The sequence below is a fragment of the Pholis gunnellus genome (assembly GCF_910591455.1).
Source record: "Pholis gunnellus genome assembly, chromosome: 2".
Classification (NCBI taxonomy): domain Eukaryota; kingdom Metazoa; phylum Chordata; class Actinopteri; order Perciformes; family Pholidae; genus Pholis; species Pholis gunnellus.
The window spans coordinates 19,979,784-20,002,224 of record NC_136536.1 but is presented as its reverse complement, the minus strand read 5'-3'; the positions used below and the strand labels follow the sequence as shown (position 1 = coordinate 20,002,224).

General features: G+C 43.2%; 1 protein-coding gene across 1 annotated transcript in view; it reads left to right on the top strand.

Moving 5' to 3' along the window:
* The window catches only part of mib2 (MIB E3 ubiquitin protein ligase 2), a 39,983-nt gene extending 18,849 nt beyond the window's left edge, over positions 1-21,134 (top strand). Inside the window, exons 4-19 of the mRNA XM_079170013.1 lie at positions 143-249; positions 1,576-1,770; positions 2,092-2,234; positions 2,622-2,729; positions 2,851-2,955; positions 3,786-3,948; positions 4,576-4,709; positions 5,807-5,955; positions 6,535-6,691; positions 7,784-7,938; positions 13,793-13,919; positions 14,058-14,318; positions 16,856-17,034; positions 17,273-17,466; positions 17,689-17,754; positions 18,324-21,134. Coding sequence (XP_079026139.1) covers positions 143-249; positions 1,576-1,770; positions 2,092-2,234; positions 2,622-2,729; positions 2,851-2,955; positions 3,786-3,948; positions 4,576-4,709; positions 5,807-5,955; positions 6,535-6,691; positions 7,784-7,938; positions 13,793-13,919; positions 14,058-14,318; positions 16,856-17,034; positions 17,273-17,466; positions 17,689-17,754; positions 18,324-18,565 — 2,485 coding nt within the window. The 3' untranslated portion in view covers positions 18,566-21,134. The remainder of the gene's footprint in view (positions 1-142; positions 250-1,575; positions 1,771-2,091; positions 2,235-2,621; positions 2,730-2,850; positions 2,956-3,785; positions 3,949-4,575; positions 4,710-5,806; positions 5,956-6,534; positions 6,692-7,783; positions 7,939-13,792; positions 13,920-14,057; positions 14,319-16,855; positions 17,035-17,272; positions 17,467-17,688; positions 17,755-18,323) is intronic.
* The last annotated feature ends 1,307 nt before the right edge of the window (positions 21,135-22,441 follow it).

Genomic DNA, 22,441 nt, shown 5'->3' with positions numbered 1-22,441 from the left:
AGCTCTTCCATTGTTTGGTTGGGTTTTTAATGCGCATAATTGAACAAAGTTTGGTATTAAGGAGTTCATATCAGGTCTTAACATTGTCTTGGACAGTCCGTAGAGCAGTTTGTTCAGCTGTGTCTCCATGCTCTTATCACAGAGTGTGCTTGGCACCGAGGCAGAACCTCCCGCGGATCATCCTCAAAGGAATCTTCCAGGGGGTTAAAGTGGTTCGTGGACCTGACTGGGATTGGGGCAACCAAGACGGTGAGTGGTGCGGGGGGGGGGGGGGGAGGGGGAAGCTAACTTGGTGCTGCCGAATCAGCAGGCCCCCTACCTTCTTGAGCATGGAGCTGTATGTCTTCAAAGTGTTTCACCATCCACAATAATCCCATAATAACATTCTAACCTCACGTCTCGTTAACCCACAAAATGTTGTGTCAGTGTGTGTGTGTGTGTGTCTGCGTGAATTTATATTGCCAGTGACTCATCTGAGTCTGTTCCACAGATGTGCCTGTGTCTTTACAGAGTCCTGGTTCTGCAACATTTGTCGTCTTTGTTTTTCTTTTTCCAGCGCTGTGTAATGGCATAAACTGAGAAGCCCCTTCACTTAAAATCTAGTGTATGATGCAGTTGTTAATAAAGTAGAGAATGGATATAATGGCTTCCACTAATAGATGCAGTTTTACATTATGTGACAAACTAAAATTGTCTCTCTTTCAGATACAGCTGGCTAATATTTGAAATAGTTTAAATATCTCCCTTTTATAAGTGGGCTAAATTAAAGCCCTTTAATGTTCCTGTTAGGAAGAAAGAGGGAATGCTAATATGTCTTTCACGTTTCCCGATCTGGGGGTCATCGTTGTCTCTGAGAATAGCAACGCTCCCTTTTTATGGGCTAGAGCGAATGAGTCAAAAGGAAATCAACGCCCTGGGGTTTCCTTTAAGTCACTCATCAGGCTTAAATGGTGTATGCGGTTAGCACATACAGGAAGCTCCGAGCATGCTCACTAACCCCCCAGCCCACCGTGTAGTCGTACGGGTCTCCTGGTTTTAGCTGGCGTGGATAGGCGCTGAGGCAGCTTGATGACTTTAATGGCCCAACATGAGTTTTCTTACATCACGGAACGTGTTCTATAGATCTGCGACCTTCTTGTGAAATGTTTTTATTGTTTAACGGTGATTCTTATTTTTCATTATGAGGTTTATGTGTTGGAATCAAGATGGGGAATTGTGTCTTGTCAGGTGTTTGATTAGACTGAGCTAGCTCTAGAAAATGGAAGTGACTGACACTTTATGTCTCTACAGGGAAAATGTTTCCTCCACACCTCTGTCTGTCATCTCATTTGTCTCATGTTCTCATTGTGCGTCTCATATTTGACTGTGGATAATTACATGTGCTTCCCTGTTGCTCACACATTTTTCTCCTGATCAAAACACACCGGGCTCCAATCTGTATCTAACGACTTTTCCTTCTTTAATGAGATGCATTTTTATTTCACTGCCTTTTATCCCCCACTCCTCCCACACAGCGATGCTTTATTGTTTCTCGCATATCTGTGTTTGTATGTGTGCATTTTTGTGTGTGTGTAGGCGGGGAGGGTAAGGTTGGGAAGGTAGTGGACATTCGCGGCTGGGACACAGAGTCTGGTCGCAGCGTGGCCAGCGTCACCTGGTCCAATGGCACCACCAATGTCTACCGAATGGGCCACAAGGGCAAAGTAGACCTCAAGTACGTGTCCGACGGCCAAGGAGGCTTCTATTACAAAGACCACCTACCAAAGCTCGGTAAGGCAGACCCATTCCTGTTTCTAAGTGTGCTCTAAGTCTTTTATTTCTTTCTACATTAGGAGTGAAGCAGTATATTTGACAGATATTGGCCTTCATGAATAATCTGATACTAGTCTGTTATGTCACGCATTGCTGGTAGTCACTGGTTCATCAAAAACATATTTGGTGTTGTGTATAATTGTAATGTTTTGTTGTATTTTTGCATGACATTTTAGAACATTACAACGCTGTAAATATAAATGTTATTAGAAAACATCGACGTGCCGACTTCTGGTGTTGGTCTCACACAAGTCTCCAACATAACACCTGTCCATCCAGGAGAGCACGCGGAGCTGCAGCGCCAGGAGAGTGCTGACAGCCACTCCTTCCAGCAAAGCGACAAGGTCAAATGTCTCTTGGAGGTGGAGATCCTGCGACAGATGCAGGAGGGCCACGGAGGGTGGAACCCCAAAATGGCTGAGGTATTAAAGTCTTCCCTTCTGCCAGAAAGACAAATCGCACAATTCCAAACATGTTAACAATAGACCGCTTTACATAACTCCCTGCTTAATTTGGTCTATAACGTAAAAGTACAAAGTGTTCAAACAACATGGTTTTTTCCAAGACGTTATCTTTGTCCTTTGCACATAGTATGTACTCTTTATGGTTTAGACATAAACATGCCCTCGCAGCCCTCTTGAGCCTTGCATCCAGATTATTTATATAAGTGGCTCAGATGGATGTTAGCGTTCAACAGAGTGAAAGGAAACGGAGCGTTCAATTCCCAAATCACAGCTGCTAAAGGGAACATTAAGGTCACAGCCATGCAGAGGGAGACCCTGGGTGAAACGGTCTATTTGTGTTTGCAGTACATTTGCCGGATCGGGACTGTACATAGAATCACTGACCGAGGAGATGTCAGAGTCCAGTACAGCAACAACATCCGCTGGACTTTCCATCCTGGGGCCCTCACCAAGGTACTGAGTAACAGAGAACCAGTGGATCTTACAGTGGGATCCGGTGTGGTTCAGAACTTCAGTTTGTTTTTTCAGCTGATTTTCATAGTGTAGTAAGTTTGTCCATCTTTCTTTCCACTAGGTGAACACTTTTGGAGTTGGCGAACTAGTCAAAGTTTTGGAGGACATCGAGAATGTGAAGAGACTGCAGGCGGGCCACGGAGAGTGGACAGACAGCATGGCTCCTGTATGCTCATTTAGCCTGATAATAGATAGTAGCCCGATAGTACTAACTCTTCATGGTGTTTCAGCGTTAGCTATGGAGGCTTGGTTCATGACATACTGTGGCTCGAGTCACATGACTTGGACTCGAGTCAGACTTGTGTCATGCGTCTTTAAACTAAGGTCATGATGACTTCAGAGTTGACTAAAATCAGAAAAGACTTGTAACTCAACTCATGACATCATTTGGACGTAAACCTTTTGACTTGGGAAGATAATCCAATGGTTTATTATTATTTACTATATTTATTAATTATACTAACTGTTACTAATAGGGAGACATTTTTTATGGCATTAAATGTGGTAAGGGGTGCATGATAACTTAAGTCTTGACTTGGGACTTGACTCTGGACTTTCATGTCTCGAGATGCAACTTGACTTAGGTTTTCATTAAAGACTTGAGACTTGCAAAACAATTGTTTTGTCTCAACTCTGTATTCTGGTATATTCAGGTTACCCCCTGTCTGTGTGCATGATGTTAACCGTGTCACAAGTAAAGCCTTCATTTGGCAGACCTCCCTCTGAATTATAAGTGACGCACTTCCTGAATACTAAGTTCACATCAGGATGTAATCAAGTAAAGAGCCGCTGCCTCGAAAGTCATTTACCCAGAGAGGCACAGAAACTGGTCCTTTTTAAAAACCATGAACAGTTTCTGCTAGATTAGCTTTTCCCGCTCCTTGTTTCTTTATCTGTCCATGTCAACCTTCTCCCTTTTTGTTTTGTTTTTAACTTTAAAAGGCCCTTTCTCACCGACCCATGCCACAGCCACCTTACTTACTGTTGCTCTCCTAGGTGCTTGGCCAGGCCGGGAAAGTGTTGAAAGTATATGCTGACGGTGACCTACGGGTGGCGTTTGCAGGCCAGACGTGGACGTTCAACCCAGCGTGCCTCTCGTCCCAGACCGTGGAGGTGGACGCCAACCTCATGACGGCCGAGAACCCCAACGAATCTGGAAGTAAGCCGAGACGAGGGGGTCCATCTCTAACACTCCAGCTCCAGCTTTACCTTCTGCGTGCATTCATTCGTTCTCCCCCTGCCCTCACTGCAGCTCTGTCTCTGCCTACGTATGCTTTCACATACAGGCTGCAACTGTGGTGTTCATGTCCACATTCATTCCCCTGTTTTTTTCCAGCAGTGTGTGTGTTTACGAGGGTGTCACTTCTGGAAATGTTCTTCTCCATTGCATGTCATGATCCTGCATGCTGACAGCGAGAGGCTTTGGCAGCGCAGCAGACATTTGTCATCATGTCAGAAGTTCCCAGCAGTCTCCTAATCATGACTAAATCTGTTCTGTACGCGTGTTCACCTCAGCGGATGGCAGCTTGACAACAGAGTGATGTGGGCGTTTGTGAATGTGTGTGTGTGGTCAGATTGCACTGCATGGAGGTGCATTTTGAGCCATTCCTGTGGTTTTGCATTGAGCTCAGCTTTGACAAACCCATTAACCCGTGTGTCTGCTGTTTTAGCCCTCTGGAAGGCTTTGCGCCACCATTTCTACCTATACCTTTTGTCTGTCCCCTTTTCACAACCTTTTCCTTCTCCCTTTTTAACCTGCTCTCCATCTGCCTATGTCTCTGTTCAGGTACTGTCATCTCAGTGTTGGAGAAGCTGCTGTCTCAGTCCACAGAGCAGGACAATCCCAGCCGGCTGGTCATTGAGGCAGCACACGGCAGTGCCAACAAAGTGCGGGAGTTGGTGCTGAAGTATCCTGACAAGGTTAGTGCAGCACGCCTTCTCTTTGCTGCAGTCCACTGCCCGTTCCAAGAGCTCTTTCCACCAGGACACCCAGGCTGGGGGTGGGGAATTTAAGGGCCGGAGTGACGTAGTGAACCAGATAAGGGCAGACAAGGGCTCACTGTACACTGACATTTGCCAGTCTGTTCGAGGAAGCGACTCTAGACCGTTCACATTTTCACACACTACTCTAATATCTCTAAAAACACTATTGAGTTTGTGCTGTGACTAGAATAGTCTCTGTGCAACAAACAATATGTTGCTCTTCTTGCTCTTGGGAATGTCAGTGACTCCCTTATTAAATGATTTTCACCCACAAAAGTCTACAGTTTCTCGCATATACAAATTTGACAATAATACATTTTAGTTAATAGTTTCAGTTAATAATTGATCAAATTGATTCCCCATAATTTCGTTGGCTTGTTTGGTTAAGACGTTCATGACTGATTATTAAAACCAAAGGTGGGAGAGAGAGAGTGATCATTGAATGAGCCAACTGACGGTATGAGAAAGAACTGAGATAATGACAATTTAGGGACTTAAAAAGGTGAAAATAATATTTCAGTATGTCGCTCCTGGTAAACAGGTTTTCAAACCAACATAGTTTTTATAGTAAACCAGAGTCTGGCAATCACAGTTTGAACTCAATGCTAATTAAGCTCAAATGAATCACGCTAACTTGAGTCAGCAACCTAAACCATGTGTTTATAGACTGTATATATCAACCATCATTACACATTATGTACTGTGCGTTTACAACACACGTTATACTTGCCTTTCCAAATGACTTATGACATTATAAACTGTATAGTATTGTCTGAGATGTTTGTTTTTTAAAATGAGTGAGAAAAGTAATAACGTGTTGCTCAATTAAATAAAAGTCCTTGTTTTGTTGCGTTCTGCACGACTACATTTCTACTTGGCGACGACTAAACTACTTATTAGGATTATGTGTCAAGTGACGAACGAGGTTGTCGCTCATGCCCAGATTATTTCCAGCCAGTCTATGTTCAGCTCTGTTAATGTCTCGGCCGTCGTCGCCACTAATGAATCTTCAACCACGGTGGTGTTCCTGGCAGGTGGATATAAAGAACCAGGGCAAGACTGCACTGCAGGTCGCTGCCCACCAAGGCCACATGGAGGTGGTGAAGGCCCTGCTGCAGGCCAACAGCTCCATCGAGGTCAAGGATGAAGATGGAGACACAGCATTGCACTACACTGCCTTCGGGTGAGGACACACACACACATTTTTCCTGCACACAATGGCCAAAGGTGCAACACACACACAGACACACACACACACACACACACACACACACAAGTTGCAGCTCTGCTCCTTGAGGATTTAGAAAGGAGACTGACAGATGTACAGTAGAGCTCTTGCCTGTCTTTCCTTGTAATGTGATAATCCATTCACAGAAGTGGCAGCATTAAGTGCTGCCCTAATCAGTCAGCTATGTCTCCTCCTCTCACCACATTAACACATGCTCAGGAAGTCTCTTTGGGAATTTACACTTGTTGTCAAGCCAGCAAATAACATGTGTTGGCTTGCAGCAGTGGTACAGCATGCAAAAACAAAATTGCAGGGTTTGAAAAGGGTATTTGTGTGACTTAGTGTGCAAACCCTCGAGCTTTGTGTAGCTCCCAGTAGGTTTTAAGAATAAGCCTTTTGAGATTTGATGTACTGGTTTGAATTATCTTAATGGAAAGCACTGCTCAGACATGTAGAATCACTAAACTTAAGTGAATGACTGAGGATTTAATCTGCGTGTGTGTCTTTTTCCGTTCATGGTGTCTTCCCGTTTAGTAACCAGGCAGAGATCACACGGCTGCTATTGAGCAAGGGGGCAAATGTCAACCTCCTGAACAACTCCATGTGCACGGCGCTCCACATTGCCGTCAACAAGGGCTTCACCGACGTGGTGCGAGTGCTGACCGAACATTCGGCTGACGTCAATCTCCAGGTGAGAGGGGCCTAGCATACCTGATGCCTCCAGATCGAATGTTGATTAGAATTTGTCGCCCTACAAACTAAGTAGTGAAGATTCTTATTGTTTGTTTAATTCTGGTGTAGTTTAAGTAGCAGTACAGCGTACCAGTGGCTTTGATTAGCCAGTTGCTCACATCTTTGTCTAGTCTGAGAAGAGACTACGGTTCTGTTGAGACAATTACCTGCATGAATGACACAGTCACACTTTAATGATATATATATGCTAAATTAGCCTGAGAAATGTTAGTTGATTTTGCCTCCAGTAATATACATCTTGCACAAATACGCGTTAATAGAAAAACAAAATAAAAACATCTGTAATAAAAATGTAATAAATACAACAAAGTCCATGGGATCCAGTTATATACATCTTTAAGTAAATGGCTCCTACAAGCCCTCATCACGCCCCTCTCTGGCTCAGTCACTGGTCAGGAGGAGTGAGCTCATGACTTAGTAGCCACCAAGTAGCCAGTGGTCAACCACTGAGTGAGCGTCTGGGTAACCAGCGAGTGAGCTTCTCTGACCGTGTCAGTCATCTGCTATACACGTATTGTCCTTTCGAGCAGATGAAAACAAACGTTTATGGTGTTTGACTGTGACCCTGATACATTTCAGCCCTCATACTCATTAAGGCAATTTAGTGTCTCTTTTAAGGCGTTTTTCCAGGCTGTTTAACGTGCCTGCAACCAGGCCCCAGATCCACTAACAACATTATTTTTCTGCTTGAGTGGTGGAGCTACTTAGTACAAAACATCATGTAGCAGCCCACAGTTTGCTTTAGTTTGTGCCATAAATAAACTGAATGGACTGTAGCATCCTTCACATTAATATAGACACAAAATTAGTATACACAGTCTAGATTTCAGGATTACAACAAAGTATTTTAGTACCAAGACAATTTGTAGGATACCTTTCACAACTGTTATCATTTGAATAATGCAGCTGTGCTATGCTTGTGAACACTTTCATTTCCAATATATGCTGCAAACAAATGTCTGGTGGGTTTAATGTAAACCTATAACATGTTCAACAACAACAACAACAAAAATGTTTCTCATCCAATCAGGATTCATATGGGGACACACCGCTCCATGACGCCATTGCTAAAGATTTCCGAAATATCATCGAGATCCTGGTTTTGGTGCCCAACATTGACTTCACACAGCAGAACCACAGAGGCTTCAACCTGCTGCACCATGCTGCCCTCAAAGGAAACAAACTGTGAGTGGAGATCACGTCCGAAACTTTGTACGGTTTTAAAGCTAGGTTGTGACATTAGATTAGATATTGAAACCCAAACATTTTGGTAAAACAAATATTTTTTTACATTTTTTTTTCATGATAAGGTGGGTATTTACCCAGGCGCTTCACTATAGTGGGGATTTTCTTGGAGTCGTCACCTAGCAGGATTAGTGGAAGTGCATCTTATGTTTTTTTTTGTAATTCTCCAACAACCAGCCTTGGTGGTCCCATATGACTTACCATAACTAGATACTGGTTAATAATGGCAAAAGGAGGAACAGATCAGCACTAGTTTGGAGCGGTCTTATTTTTATATATTTTTGAATGAGTTCAGTGAGATTCAGTTGAACCAGAATCATCAGTGTTAACATGTTTTTAATCCCACAAATCTCCAAGTCTCCTATAATATGAGCTTGTTAGCCAATCAGTATGGACTAATGACAGCCATGTTATCTGGTCGTTTGAATGCACGTAGTATCTGCCTGGGAAATGATGGTTTATGGGCGTGTCTGTGGGAATCTCTCCCGTGTGTTCAACTGAGGACTCGCGGGTCAACACTATCCGTTACAGATAGAGAGCTCATCTCCCACACAGCTTCTGCTGCTGTCAGCAGGCTGCCAGTCGATATCAGGCAAAAATGCAACATTTACTTTTGCACCCTGGTTCCCTACACATCGACTTGTCCTGCGAAATTCATTCATTCTGTGTAGTCATTTGTCAGCAATGCAGAACCAGAGATTCATGATGGGACAAAAGGTTAAAAAAAAAAGATCCAAACAAACTGCGAACAGTGTACCAGATCAGTTTTCCCAGGATAGACCTACTCATCACAGCAGTCGTGAAAGCTTTCATGACTTGGCGAGAGGTTGTGTCACTGCTGTGTCACTGCTGTGTCACAGCGCTTATTGAGAGCGAGCAGGGAAACACATCTGTATTTTATGAATATATCATTAAAGGACACCAATAGAGAGCTGGTGAAAGATCAGCTCAGCTATTTTACTCTAAACCGAGGCTGCCTCACTGACGCATGTCACAAAGGCTCCATTGTCTCCTGAGTGTGTTTGGTTTTTGGCTGGTTAACACTGGAGGTGCTTAATCACAAGCTGAGCCTTGATGTCGCACTGACCGGGCAGGCAGAAACGCCGGACATACCTGAATGTTCTCACAATGATAAGGTTTCCTCCCTCAAACACAACAAATTCTGTCTGGCTCCTTTTTTGGTGTGCCGGTGTCCTCCTCTGTCCATGTTGCATCCCACACACCCCGAAAAGCCCTAAAATGTAGCGAGAACAAACCAAAAGTGAAGTTATTCAAGTTGTCAGCAGCAGCTTTGAGACATTTAAAATCAAAATGTTACGTATTAACTCATAGAAATGATGTAATATATAGTTTTTTTTTATCCCATCACTCAAACCAACCTCAACAGTTGAGCGCTTTGTACTTTGATATGGTATTCATAGACTGTTTACATTGTGCACTGTGCAGATGTGAATGCATGCATTACTGCAACTGACCTGAGTTAATTTGAGTTAGTTAATCTTATTATTATTTTTTATTGCTATTTTCAGCAGTACAATCGATTCATTGCCGTAAAATGCTTTGAAAAGCACCTTGACAGGTGATTTATTTGTATATAAATAAGTCTCCTCGCAGGCCTGAGCGACTACTTGGAGTTGATATTTTTCACAGTGCACCAAGTCTGCCTGGCCATCATGAGGTTCCCGCTTCTTCGCTCCAGGGCTTTTACGACCTCGCATGAACTTTCCGTCCAAAATTATAACAAAACCATGTAATGGAAAATTATCCCCGGCTCTTTTTAAAGTGGTGCCATGAAAGAAGGGAAGCAGGAATAAAAAAAAAACAGCACCACCATAAATAAGTCCATCCTTCAATGTTTTAAAGTGCATTTTATGTACTTTGTTGGATAATATCTTCGAAATGTTTATTCCAAAGAGTGGGCGCCCTGTTATTGTCATTAGTAAAGGTTTTCAGAGTAGATCACCATAGCTTGGTCCTCTGGTTATTTGCCTGCAGACTCTCCACCATCTACTTATGCCACTCTGTCAAGTACTAAACCAGCGAAAAATAACCTGAAGTCAATCCATTTTTCTCGCCAAAGGAAAGCTTTGAAGGGCTAAATTCTGCCCTCTCAACTTCACCTCCCTGTGACCCACACTCCTCCAACAACGAGCCCAGTCCAAACTCACATTGTACACACCTTAGATTAGATTTTTAGTAGGATCATTTTTTGAGGACAGCCCTGTACATCACTGCAGTATGTGGACGCATGTCAACAGAGCATGGGTAAAAAAAAAAAACTACACAAAAACTACGCAGTAACAGAAGGTGAGAGAGGAAAGAGAACGGGAGCGGAAGCTGCAGTAGACGGTCGTTTAATAAATGTCCAATCTGTTCTGGCAAGTGTCATATGTGCAGTGCTGGGAGTTGAGGCCGCACTCCCCGGCATTCATTTAGCTTGACATCGGCCGCTGCGCCAAGAGGAGAGACACAGGATTTACAGTGTTCAGGATTGGCTCGGTTCACCAGTTCAATCATATATCATCTGCAGGCCTCCAGTGCATTCAGACAGCACAGGTGATGTGTGTTTGTTGTACGTTTCCCTTGTTTGTTCTGGAATCACAAATTGTACAGTTTGAATGTGCGCAGGCATTAGATTGAGGGTCTACCTCCTATTTAACATGAGATTAATCTTTGTGGAGTAAATGTAATTGTTGGCGAGTCTTTAAAAGTAAAGATCATCCATAAAAGTAGATTTCTTTGGGTTTGTTTAATGCAGCACTGTTTGGAGTTCCCGCGAGCAGCTGTGGTTCTGCTTTCTTGCTGTTTTTTGTGACAGAAAGATCAGAATGTTTTCTTTATTAGCGTATTTATTTATTGTGAGGAAATGGAAAAAGAAGGCTGGAGGCCAAGTTCACAAACAGTCCTGGGAAAGAAAAGAAATGAGGCAAGCAGCCAGATTTGCTCTGGAGTTTTCAGCTTGACAGAAGAGGCAAATGGAGGGTGAGGATAGGGCGGTTGGTCTGTTTGTATTTGTCTGGATTTCTCCCTCTTTTCCTCTTAACTCATTTCTTTCTTCCAACATTCCCTATTTACTCCTTTCCAGTATTACATTGTGCCTTTTTGACATAAACTGTGTGACACACACCGGATAGATTTCACAGCAGACCTACTCTCAGTGCTATAATTATACATGAAATCCTTTTATTTTTCATTTCTCTTGTCACCGCCAAAGTCAAAGAAGCAGCACTCGCCCTTGTACATTTCTTCTGCTTTTATCAAGCTTTGATCAAGAAGCAAGCATTATGCAAACTCCCAAAAATAGCCAAACGATGACTCCAGTCTCTGGAAAAAGTCCTTACCAGCGTGCCCGAGATGCCCTATAGCTGGTGTGTGTGTGTGTGTGTGTGTGTGTGTGTGTGTGTGTGTGTGTGTGTGTGTGTGTGTGTGTGTGTGTGTGTGTGTGTGTGTGTGTGTGTGTGTGTGTGTGTGTGTGTGTGTGTGTGTGTGTGTGTGTGTGTGTGTGTGTGTGTGAGAGAGAGTGAGAGTGAGAGTGAAGGCATGTTTGTACAAAACTGTCCCAAAACGTCAGCCCAAGTCTGAATATTCATGAACACACAGGAGTAACGATTATGGAAATAATGCAGAGAAATGAGTCGTGGTGGGTGCAAAGGGGACACAACTGCGAGGGTGAGCTCTTTATCTAATCGAAGGTGCTCTGGAGAAGACTCAAGAGCAGGAATGATATTTTCCCTCTATCAATACCTTCTCACAGACACACACACACACACACTTAAACACACAGTTAAACACACACCCACAGAGCTGCATTGCAGGTACAGATGACCTCCAACACAATGTCCCCCCCAACAGCCTTCATCCTTAGTAACACGCCCAGAGGAGATCCCGACCATACGCGACTCTACATGTAACAAAGCAGCCTGTTCTCTCGGCTTACAGGCCCTCAGCAATGCATTTGAAATGTATCAGCAATCTGCTGCTAATGAGCCTGTAAACATTGTAATTTGTTAGTTATCATAATTAAAAATGCATTAAAACGGCCCCTTTTTACACTGACGCAAACACAATTTGCGTTTTTCCATGTTCCCCGTACACCACTGGGAGCGTTTATGCGGTGCGATATAGAGATGATGACACTATCTGGATGCATCATTTAAGAGAGTTGGTGTGTTGATGAGCTGAGATGGCTCAATTAGTTTGTGATTTTGTTAAGTGTCTTCAGGTTGTAGAATGAAGGAAATGTCAAGCTCCAGAAAGGATCCTTTGAGTCACAAAACTGTTTTTTTTTATTGGATGTGCTTTAGTTTTGTTAGTAGCGGAAGGGATAATTGTTAAATATTCAATATTCAGGTAGAGAGATTTTTAAGATATTCTTTTAACTTGCCGTAAAATAACAGTTACATAGTACAAAATAGAAGGATAGTTGCAAATTGGTGATGTGGAGGTGCTAGGGAGAGATGGGACGATGTAAGATTTGATCGTGATAAAATGCACTCGCAGCAAGTTGTTTTGCTTTTTAAAACCACATTACGTAATGAAGCAACCATACTTCTGAAGTAATTGTCAAACAACGTAAAAGTGAAAAAATAATAGATATAGTTTTTGACATTAGCCGTCTGTGCCCCAGCTTTAAAGTTAGCTTAAGTAGGAATACCTACTCTATGCATCGCATTGTGTGTTTTGTTTTGTGGTAATTGGCTTTTTATTGCTGGATTGGATATGAAGAAGCTCGTATACGTTATCGGTTACTCAATGCTTATTGATGTTCTGCAGGTTACTGAGCAATGTATTGACGTCCTCTAGTTATGTTCTTTTATTAATAAGGAGCTGTCTGTCTGACCCCAGCCTCATCTATCAACATAAGCAACACCAGTGTTTCCAAACAGCGGAACCCGAGCATCATTAGAATCAGCCCAGCATCCATAAAGGAAAGGTTTGGGTCACGTCGCACCAAAGCTTCCATGGTGCTCGCTAAGGCTGTCTGCTTCAATTTGACACGTCATAAAGCAGACTCGGCCACAGAGCAGGCCAGCCTCACACTGCAGCATCAGCCCCGCTGCGTGAATCACAAAAATAATAATAAGTTGTTAAAGTCTCACTTCACTGAATGTGGTGTCATCCTCCAGAGAACTCCCCACATGGTTCACATGTTTGACCTTGGAAGCGTAGATTGTGATATTCTGTCCATATTATATCACACTGGTTTAATACTGAATGTGATGATGGCCAGCTTTAAGGATGATGGCGGTCTCCTATCATGTACAGCTTAAAGGAACAATTCACGTCTAACACTTGAGGTAGGGGGAGTATTAAAGAAACGGTTAGCTGTACATCAGGAGCCCAGTTAGCTGTGTTTATTGAGAACTGGCTGCCTGTTGTGACCGAGTGTTTTCTTGTTATATCGGCTTGTTAACAGCTCTGCAACAGCTGCGTCTCTGTCCAAGCTGGTGTCAAGTACACAGGATGACGACGAGCTTCATATTCTGAGCGGTCCATACAGTCTGTGTCTGGTGTCTTAGTCTTAGCAGCACTACTAAGCTTAAAGCAACACATGTGGATGAAAGTGGCTTCTTAAATATTTTTTGGAGCATCACATTTAATCTTTTGTATTAGTACTAGCCACTAGGTAACTGTGACATTCAAGCAACCTGCAATTTTTTTAAAGTGAGAGATGATTCAGTAAAAAGCACAGGGGCCACTGTTACAGATACAACTCTTCTTAATTGAAGCCGCGAGCCGTGAAGGGTGTTGTGCACTCTGCCTGATTGAGTTTTGTGTTGTCTCGTGACGGCAGGGCCACAGAGAAGATCCTGGGCAGAGCGCGGCAGCTGGTGGACGTTAAGAAGGAGGACGGCTTCTCCGCGCTGCATCTGGCCTCCCTCAACAACCACCGGGATGTCGGCGAGATCCTCGTCAAGGAGGTGAGCTAGAGACGGGGTGCACAACTGTTTTTGATCCGTCTCTTCTTCTCTGCTGATAAATACAGTAGAGTTGCACGAACAGAATGCACCCACCATCGTTTCGCACGTCTAATTCACCTTCCTCGCCCCCACCACAAGGGACGCTGCGAAATCAACATCCGCAACAACCGGAACCAGACGCCGCTGCAGCTGGCGGTCACGCAGGGCCACACCGACCTGGTGCAGCTGCTGGTGTCGGAGGGCGCCGACGTCAACATGGAGGACGAGGACGGTGACACGGCCATGCACGTGGCCCTCCTCCGCCCGCAGCTGGCCAACGTTATGCTCAGCCCCGCCGTGGGAACCAGCAGCACCGAGGAGAGCAGCGAAGGTTGCTCCTCCACGTCGCTCTACTGCAGGGTGAGAACCGACGGGGAGGAGGTGGCATGTTGTCCACTTATTTTTTTATTCCAAGGGGAGCAACTAGAGTGGGATTAAAAAAACAACAGCAAATAGGATTAATTGTATTTATCCATTCAGAATTCTCAACTGATATTCTGATTATTGACATTACTCATCTCATAATGAGAAGGACTTATAATGTAACTGCAGCTGTTCACCACTGAATTCTGGGTTCATCGTTGGGACAGAATGATCTGAAGGGAAACAATACAACTTTTATGTGAACACAAAATATATGAACTACGGTCTAAATACTTGAGACTGGCGAGAGTGTAAGCAGAAGATATGGTTGCTGTAGAGACAATCCACGACAAATAAACAACCAAAGGAAGAGTACATAAAACATTCAAAGAGGTGTAAATATAGAATGAATGAGGGGTAAATAGACACTAAAACGGGGGGAGATTAGGACTGAAGGAGGGAAAAAAGGATTAATGCAGTCTTAAGGAGATACAAACAGACTCAAAGCGGGGTAAATAAAGACTTAAGGGTTGAGATCAGACTTAATGTTGAAGCAGGGAGGGAATGGTAGACAAAAACAGAGGGACGGTATTTGTTTACAGTCTGAGCGGTTAGGATAAAGGGGTTAGTTGGCTTTTCCAGGTAAATGAGGGGATGAATGGGTAAGAGGGAAAGGAGTCTGGTGGGATTACTTAAAGGTGAAGGTTATCTACGGAGAAAGGACTCTGCTCTATTGTGATAACAGGGCAGGAGAGAGGGGTTAACTGAGGAGAAAGTCATCAGATAGGTCACAAAGGGATACTACCTGCAACTCAAAGCACGCGTCACAGCTTCGTTTTATGGAAGAAATCACCAAAATTAGAAATAAAATAGGATTGTACATCTTGATAACCACGTGGAGTTACGTTTTTAAGTCTCAGCATTGAAGATTTATTCTCTTCGAAATAAAGATGACCTCATCTTTGACTTTAATCTCTTATCGCTGCTTTAAAAGCAAGTACTGGCAAGAGGCCGAGAACGATGGTGTACATGAAGGGGAAGAGGAAGTGCTGAAGGGTGGCGAAGTGAAGAGGGCCCACTTAGTGAAGCTATATAGATCTGGCAAAGACAGAGTTAGTTAAGACGTCTGTGATAAATTTAGGAGGACGGTGTAAACACACCAGGTCATTCCCCCCCCCCCCAGAGGATGTCTTGAACACTCCATTAGAGGCATGTGGTATTATTAATCCTCCACATAAATAACTGACTGAATGTCAGACCTTAATGTGACCCTTTGACATTTTGAATTGAATCAGTTTTTTCTCTGTTAAGTTATTTTGTTGGGGAGGGGGATCCCATGCATCACCACTGCACTCGACAACAACTACCAATGGCAATGTTAATATTAATCATGGCAAGCTAGGATACTGCTATTGCTGGCAGATAGGCGGTTATATGAATGAAGCTCAACAAGGCATCGACTGAAGGACGATTCCAGTTCAGTAACATTAAACCGGAATTAATCCGGGTTTTTTTTGGCCACTTGGGGTCAGCACTCAGCACAACAAGCTGTAGCTGTGAGCAGTACACTGACACACTATGATGCTAAAATCGTAGTGAATGTGTGAGCACACAGCACACATGGAGGAGCTTTAGAGCAACATTATCTCAAGAGTTGTGCTTCACGTGACCTGGGGAACGTCAGTCCAATATTCACCCTCGTTTAACTACAACTCCTGAGGGGAAATATCTGGTTCTTCAGCGGCTAAATACTTCACCATGTTCACCAGCTAGCTGCTAACTGTGTCAGTCTGCTGTGTGTAGCTGAGCAGGTCGTCTACAGCGAGGCCGTTTCACTGTAAAGTTGTGGGTCATAAAACCAGAACAAGCTGAGCTGAAAGTTGCTAAACTGCAGAGTTAGGAGATAATTCTCAGTGGTTTCATCACTTCGAGTCACACCTCTCACATTACATAATCTAACCCATGAATCGGGGCATTAAACACCTGCATTGCTAGTCTGAGAGCCATTTACTCACAATAACTAGTTGAGTATTCCTCATTGAGAGACCTTGCTTTGTGCAGCACTTTTTACATGACTGTTACATTAGTTGGTGTTGATCTCATTGTGCCAATGAAGAATGTCCTTTTCAGTCTACATGACCGCAAACACTGCAGCTTCACTCAACATCCTGGGCACCTGCCAAGCCAGCACACACACACACACACACACATGACGGTGGCTAGACTGTAGTGCTCAGGGCTGTTTTTGCCTCTGCCAGCAGATGAGTTATTGGGGGAGTTCTTCAGTGCTGATTAGATTTGGGCTTATGAATCAGCTTTAGCTGGATTGCACTGGTTTTTACTACCGTTCCCTTTTTTTTGTTGCTCACTATCAGCTGTGTCCCTGACACAAATGTTTTTCAAAGTATTCTCAACTCCTACCATTTCCACAAGATCAGTCCTTGTGTTTGTAGAGGTCCGCCTCAAAATCGTGTTTGCAACTTACTCTCTCTTCCTCTGTCTTTTCCACCCTCTCTTCCCGTCGTCATCCACAGCTGAGCGCTTCAGGTCTTCTGGGGAACGCTGAGCTGAGCGTTGGCTCAGCCATCGCTTGTTTTCTAGCGCAGGAAGGGGCCGACGTCAACTACGCCAACCACAAGGGAAAGAGTCCCCTGGACCTGGTGGCGGACGGCACCATGCTGCAGCTCATCAAGAGCTTCTCTGAGAAACACAGGTATGTGTCTGGAAAAGCAGGGCTGACATTCGTTATGCCTTTGGGTAATGTTACTAAATATCTTGGATTGTTAAAGTATTTTTATGACCATGTTCAGACTGTCTTTTTACATTTAAAGATGAAGAGAAATCAGCTGCTACAGGAAACAAAAGAGTTATGTGGGAATCACTTTAGAGATTAAAGAAACAACAACTTCACTTTTAGTTTTTGTGTGTAACAGCTGTGTGTTGCCTCTCAGGTTGCAGCGTCTGCAGGCCATCACATGTGGGCAGGGCCTGAGCAGCGCCAGCCTGAGGCGGGTCCACACTACGCCAAACACCATGACCAACCTGGTTGTTCCCACGCCGCCGGGGCCCAGCGAATGCCTCATCTGCTCCGAGCTGGCTCTGCTGGTTCTCTTCTGCCCCTGCCAGCACAGCGTGGCCTGTGAAGGTGGGTGGAGACTGGAGTCAGTGGAGGACTCGGTGATGATGAAGCCAATGGCAGCAAAGGGCCACCCGGTTATCGATAGGCAGATTATGGTGTCAAGAGAAAAAACTCCTTTTTTCATATAAAAAAATAAATCTCTAAATATGTCTCTACAGTTTGCTTCACTTGTATTTTCTTTGGATGTGCTCTGTGTCTCCTTGCTGACGTGGTTCTTGTTCTAAACAGAGTGTGCCCATCGAATGAAGAAATGCATCAAATGCCAAGTCACGATCACCAAGAAAATTCGACAAGGTAAGAATAATCCTCTCGTTCTTGTTATCTGGGATATGTTAATAGGAAAATGATATAGTGGAACATTTTCAGACAAAACAATGTCTTTTATAAAAACTCATGTTTGAGACAAAAAATATTCCCTGAAATGTTGACTTTTTTAAATACAGCAAAGTTTTTTTTATATTGTAATTTATAATCTGCTTGTACTGTATGTTTCTTTTTTTAAAACCAGGTTTAAATTGTGCTTTCAGTGTTACGACTGATTTCATATTTATTCATGATTTTTTTTTAAATTATTTTAAAGGCACATATAATATGCATTTTTGGTGTGGACATCCCAGAGGAGAGGACGGAAAAATCTGTCTGTGTTGGCAGTGATCGCTAGTCTTGAGGCGTCGGTGCTATTCATGTTGTCAGATGCTGTAGTATGAAGCCTTATTATTTACTAACCAGTCGCACGGTGAATCAGTAGGACAGTCAGGAGACAATAACTTGTAGATATTGCTTAAGTCTGTTAACTCTGTTCCTCATTGCTTTGACATCATCCATGTTGATGACCCCCCCCCCCCCCTTCTCTCTATCCACAGACCAAACGGAGGTGGACTGCAGCCCCGGCACCGAGAACTCGGAGCAGCACAACCTGCTGGAGCAGCTGCAGTCTCGCTACCGCCAGATGGAGGAGCGCATCACCTGCCCCATCTGCATCGACAACCACATCAAGCTGGTCTTCCAGTGCGGACACGCCTCCTGCATCGACTGCAGCGCCGCGCTCAAGACCTGCCCGATCTGCCGGCAGACCATCCGCGAGCGCATCCAGTTATTCGTCTGAGCGCCTCTGTCATCTCAGCTCTTAACAACCCAAAGAGGATGTCCGACGGGGGGGGCTGGGTGGGTTTCAGCTGTTACCTTCGAAGACCCAGTGACCTACACCTGCTCATCCCCCCCCCTCCCCCCCTATCGAACACTCGCTCAGCCCATAGGTTGCTTTACCATAAGACGCTGTGTTACATCGCTGAGAATCCACTGTTTGTTACAATATGAGTAGTTTCCCTCTCGAGCAGCGCAGGCAGGAACATGTCGATAACTTCAACTTCAATTTTTCGACGTCAGAACAGCCGAACGGGAAGCAAACGAGGCAAATGTTGCGAGGCGATGCTGCCTCTTTGAGTACTTTTGATTGGTAAACCGGGAGAAAAATGTCCCCCACCTCTTCTTCTTCCCCACTCCCGCCCAGCCTCCACGTCCTGTAATCGGTCCCATCTTTGCTGCTTTAAGTGGATGTCTGTTACCCATCATCCTCTCTGGCTGTCCGGCCTCCTCTGTTTACAAGGCTGCGCGGAATCAGTCCCCGTCTTCTCGCCCCTCAGCCCGTCCTGTGAATTATGTTTGCTCTCATTTGTACCAATCTCTTAATAATCAGTGTTAGTCTCTGCAGAGGGAGTTGGTATAACTAAAGGCTCTCTATATAGTCCCCAACCACTCGCCTGTATGCAAGGGGAAATACACACTATATATGCATGAATATATGCATATTGTAAAGCTGAAAATGACTGTGTTATCATGGGTGATTTGTCGTTGTTGTTTTATTTCTCTCTGGTTACATTTGTGGTTTTTCATGTAGCGATCAGTACAGGTTATTATTTATGTGTGAAAGGTGGTATTACTTAGTAATGTCCTTTTTATTTCAGTTGATGTTTGCTCGGCAAAAATGTTTTTCTTTCGACTGAACTTCACCCCAAGCCTATGTCCTCTACTCAGGGTATCAAATCATTGAAAGCACTTGTGATATCCATAACAGGTTAAAGAGTCCCACCCCCCCCTCCAACACACACACACACACACACACACACACACACACACACACACACACACACACACACACACACACACACACACACACACACCCCTACCATTACAGAGCTACAGTGTATCGGATCATTTTAGTGGAGGGTCACAGAAAGAAATGGTCATAAAGGTGTGCAGTCGTGACTCAAAATTCACTTTATCAACCCTCAGAGTTTCACCGTCATTCGTGAAATGAATGTTTGTAGAAGAGTTTCTGCAACAAAACTGACATTTTCCTCCCAAAAAAAAAACTCAAAACAATGTCCTTGAAGCATCCAAGTCAGCTTCAAAGCATTGTGTTGGTCGGCCTGTTTGTGTCTGAAGACCCCAGTCTGTGTCATCTGACTGGTGTAGAGACCCCCACGAGCAGCGGATACTCATCTTTTGTTATTTAGCCACCAGATGCATCGTAAGATATAGAATCAGAAGGGCAGAAACGTCACATTGTTTTGTTGCACCTCTAGTCCCCCCCCCCCCCCCCCCCCCCCCCCCTTTCTCCTCTGGAGTTCTGGATTGTACATCATCTTCATCCTTTCTAAAGTGTTGGTGTGTTTTCTTGAAGGGCTTATGCATATGAAAAAAAAAAATCCTATCTATTTTAATTGTTATTTAATTTTGATTTTCTATAATAAAAAATAGTTATTTAGTAGTAATAGTTTTTTTTTGGTTGTCTTCATTAGATCCCACATTTTGGGAGAGCCAATGTTTTAAGATGTACATTTGAATGTCGGGGAAGAAAAATGTATCCTGTCTCACTCTGCCTTTTTTTTTAATGTGTAAAGAAAAAAGATGTAAGAGAAGCAGCTGGAGAGACTGAGACGCGTTTACCACAAGTTTTATTTTGAGGAAAGAACTTCTACATCTGTGCCAAATCGCATGAGGATGTGCATGGGCATGCACGCCCGAAATTTATCTAGACGCACTATGCTAAACCCCTCCGAGCTCAAGGGAGGGTTCAATTGTTCCAGCAGTGTGAAGTAAACTAAAAGCAAACATTGATATTTTATTTAGTTCAAAGTAAGAAGTGTCATCTCAGCACACTCAAGTCACTGGCGTTAGAAGTTGAGCTAATGGTGTTAGCCTCCTATCTTCAGCTGTTGAGCTCTGAACCTCCTCATGTTCTCACTGACGAGTGACGCAACGATCACCTCCAAAATATTACCAGTCCCATATTGTTTGGAGCTTTTTACAAGTATATATATATTTATATTTTGTGAGACACTATCAATAGAGGGACACCTTTCTTACAGAAAGGATTGTCCGTTGGTGTCCTAAGTTAATGGGTCTCGAGGTAAAGGCCATAATGTTTTAGAAAAAGGGGAAGATGTTTGAGTTCTTTCTTTTTTCTCCCCCTTAAGGAGGTCTCTGTGAGGGCGGGAAACCAATTCATGTATAAAAACACAAAGCAGCAAATGTTACTATTGGTGTTTGTACAGTTCAGCTCTCGGAGTTCTGATGTTGGCCTTACTGTCCATTCCTCCTCTGTTGATGTTTTTTCAGTTGTATTCTGTACAAAAATATTTTGCAATAAATATGGAACTGTTTTATAAGGACTTGGCATAGATCGTAGTGTTTTTTTTTTTTCTTCTTTCCTTTAATTACATATTTTTTAGGATATTTTGAAGTCAAATTTTAAAATTCTCTCATAAATGAAGTTCGCTGCAGACAATCGAGTGAGTCCAGTGTGGTAACAAGCTCACCTCCTTGAACCTAGTACACCTATAGTTTACATTTAGCATTTTCCACAAACGTTTTAGACAGTTGAGACATTTCTGTGTCATTTGACGCACTGTTTCACTGAAAATTGAGTCCCAATATACAGAGATTTAAAATTTTACACTTTAGCGCTGGAAGTTAAAAAGTAAGTTAGTGCTTGTTCTATATGCATCTTGCATATCTCAAGCAATGTAATTGTTAAGAATGTTCAACTACGAAATGTTTTTATTTAATTGGACATTGACCAGAAGTATTAATGTCTTCATATCTCATCATGGTGAAGATGTTAAGTAGCTTCTCACCATTATAAAACGCTCACATGAATAATACTGGTTCTCAGTCTTAACCCCATGAGGAGGATAAACGTGTTCGAATTTTTTTGTTTTTTTTACTTCTTCCAACTGGTGTTTAAGTTTTCATAAAAATCAAACTATTCTAGACAAACTTTCACTGACTCCAGTTTTGGGGGGGGGAAAAAATGTTCTTAGTAAAAAAAAATAACTTTTTTAAAAAAAGTTTCTGAACCTATTTCACATTCACATCCCCCTCTTGAGATTTTCCTCAGTTCAGGTAAGCAGACGGCGTTGAGCAGGTCATGTTTGCTGTAACCCGTTTAGGCGGCACGGTATCAGTGCAGCTGTGTGCCACCTCTTAGTCCTAGTTGCTTCACGGCTCAGATGGCTTTGGCATATGACTCAGCGCTTTGGCAGTGACGTCCTCTCTGAAGACAACATGGCAGCCTTGAACACTGGGTGTACGTACAATGCCACTGCAATCTCTAACAAGTGAATTGTTTTTCTTATATATTTGCAAAGCTGAAAAGAAATTGATGTGAAAGAAACCTGTATTCATAGTAGCCTGTTGTCATTTAGAGTAAAGTATTCGGAATGCTGTCAGTACAGTTTGTTAGGTGGTTATATATAATAGTTATATTATTCTATAACGTACAAAAACATTTAAAAAAATGAACAGCAACTTTGAAATACTACTGCAGTTAACAGTAGTATGTCAATATGTTTCCTTGAAAAATGACAGAAATTAAATCACTTTTTTTTTGCTGAATTATTTCAAATCAATTTGGAATGAAATTAGTTCTGCTTATATTTGACACATTGTTAAGAATATATTCACGCTTTATACTTTA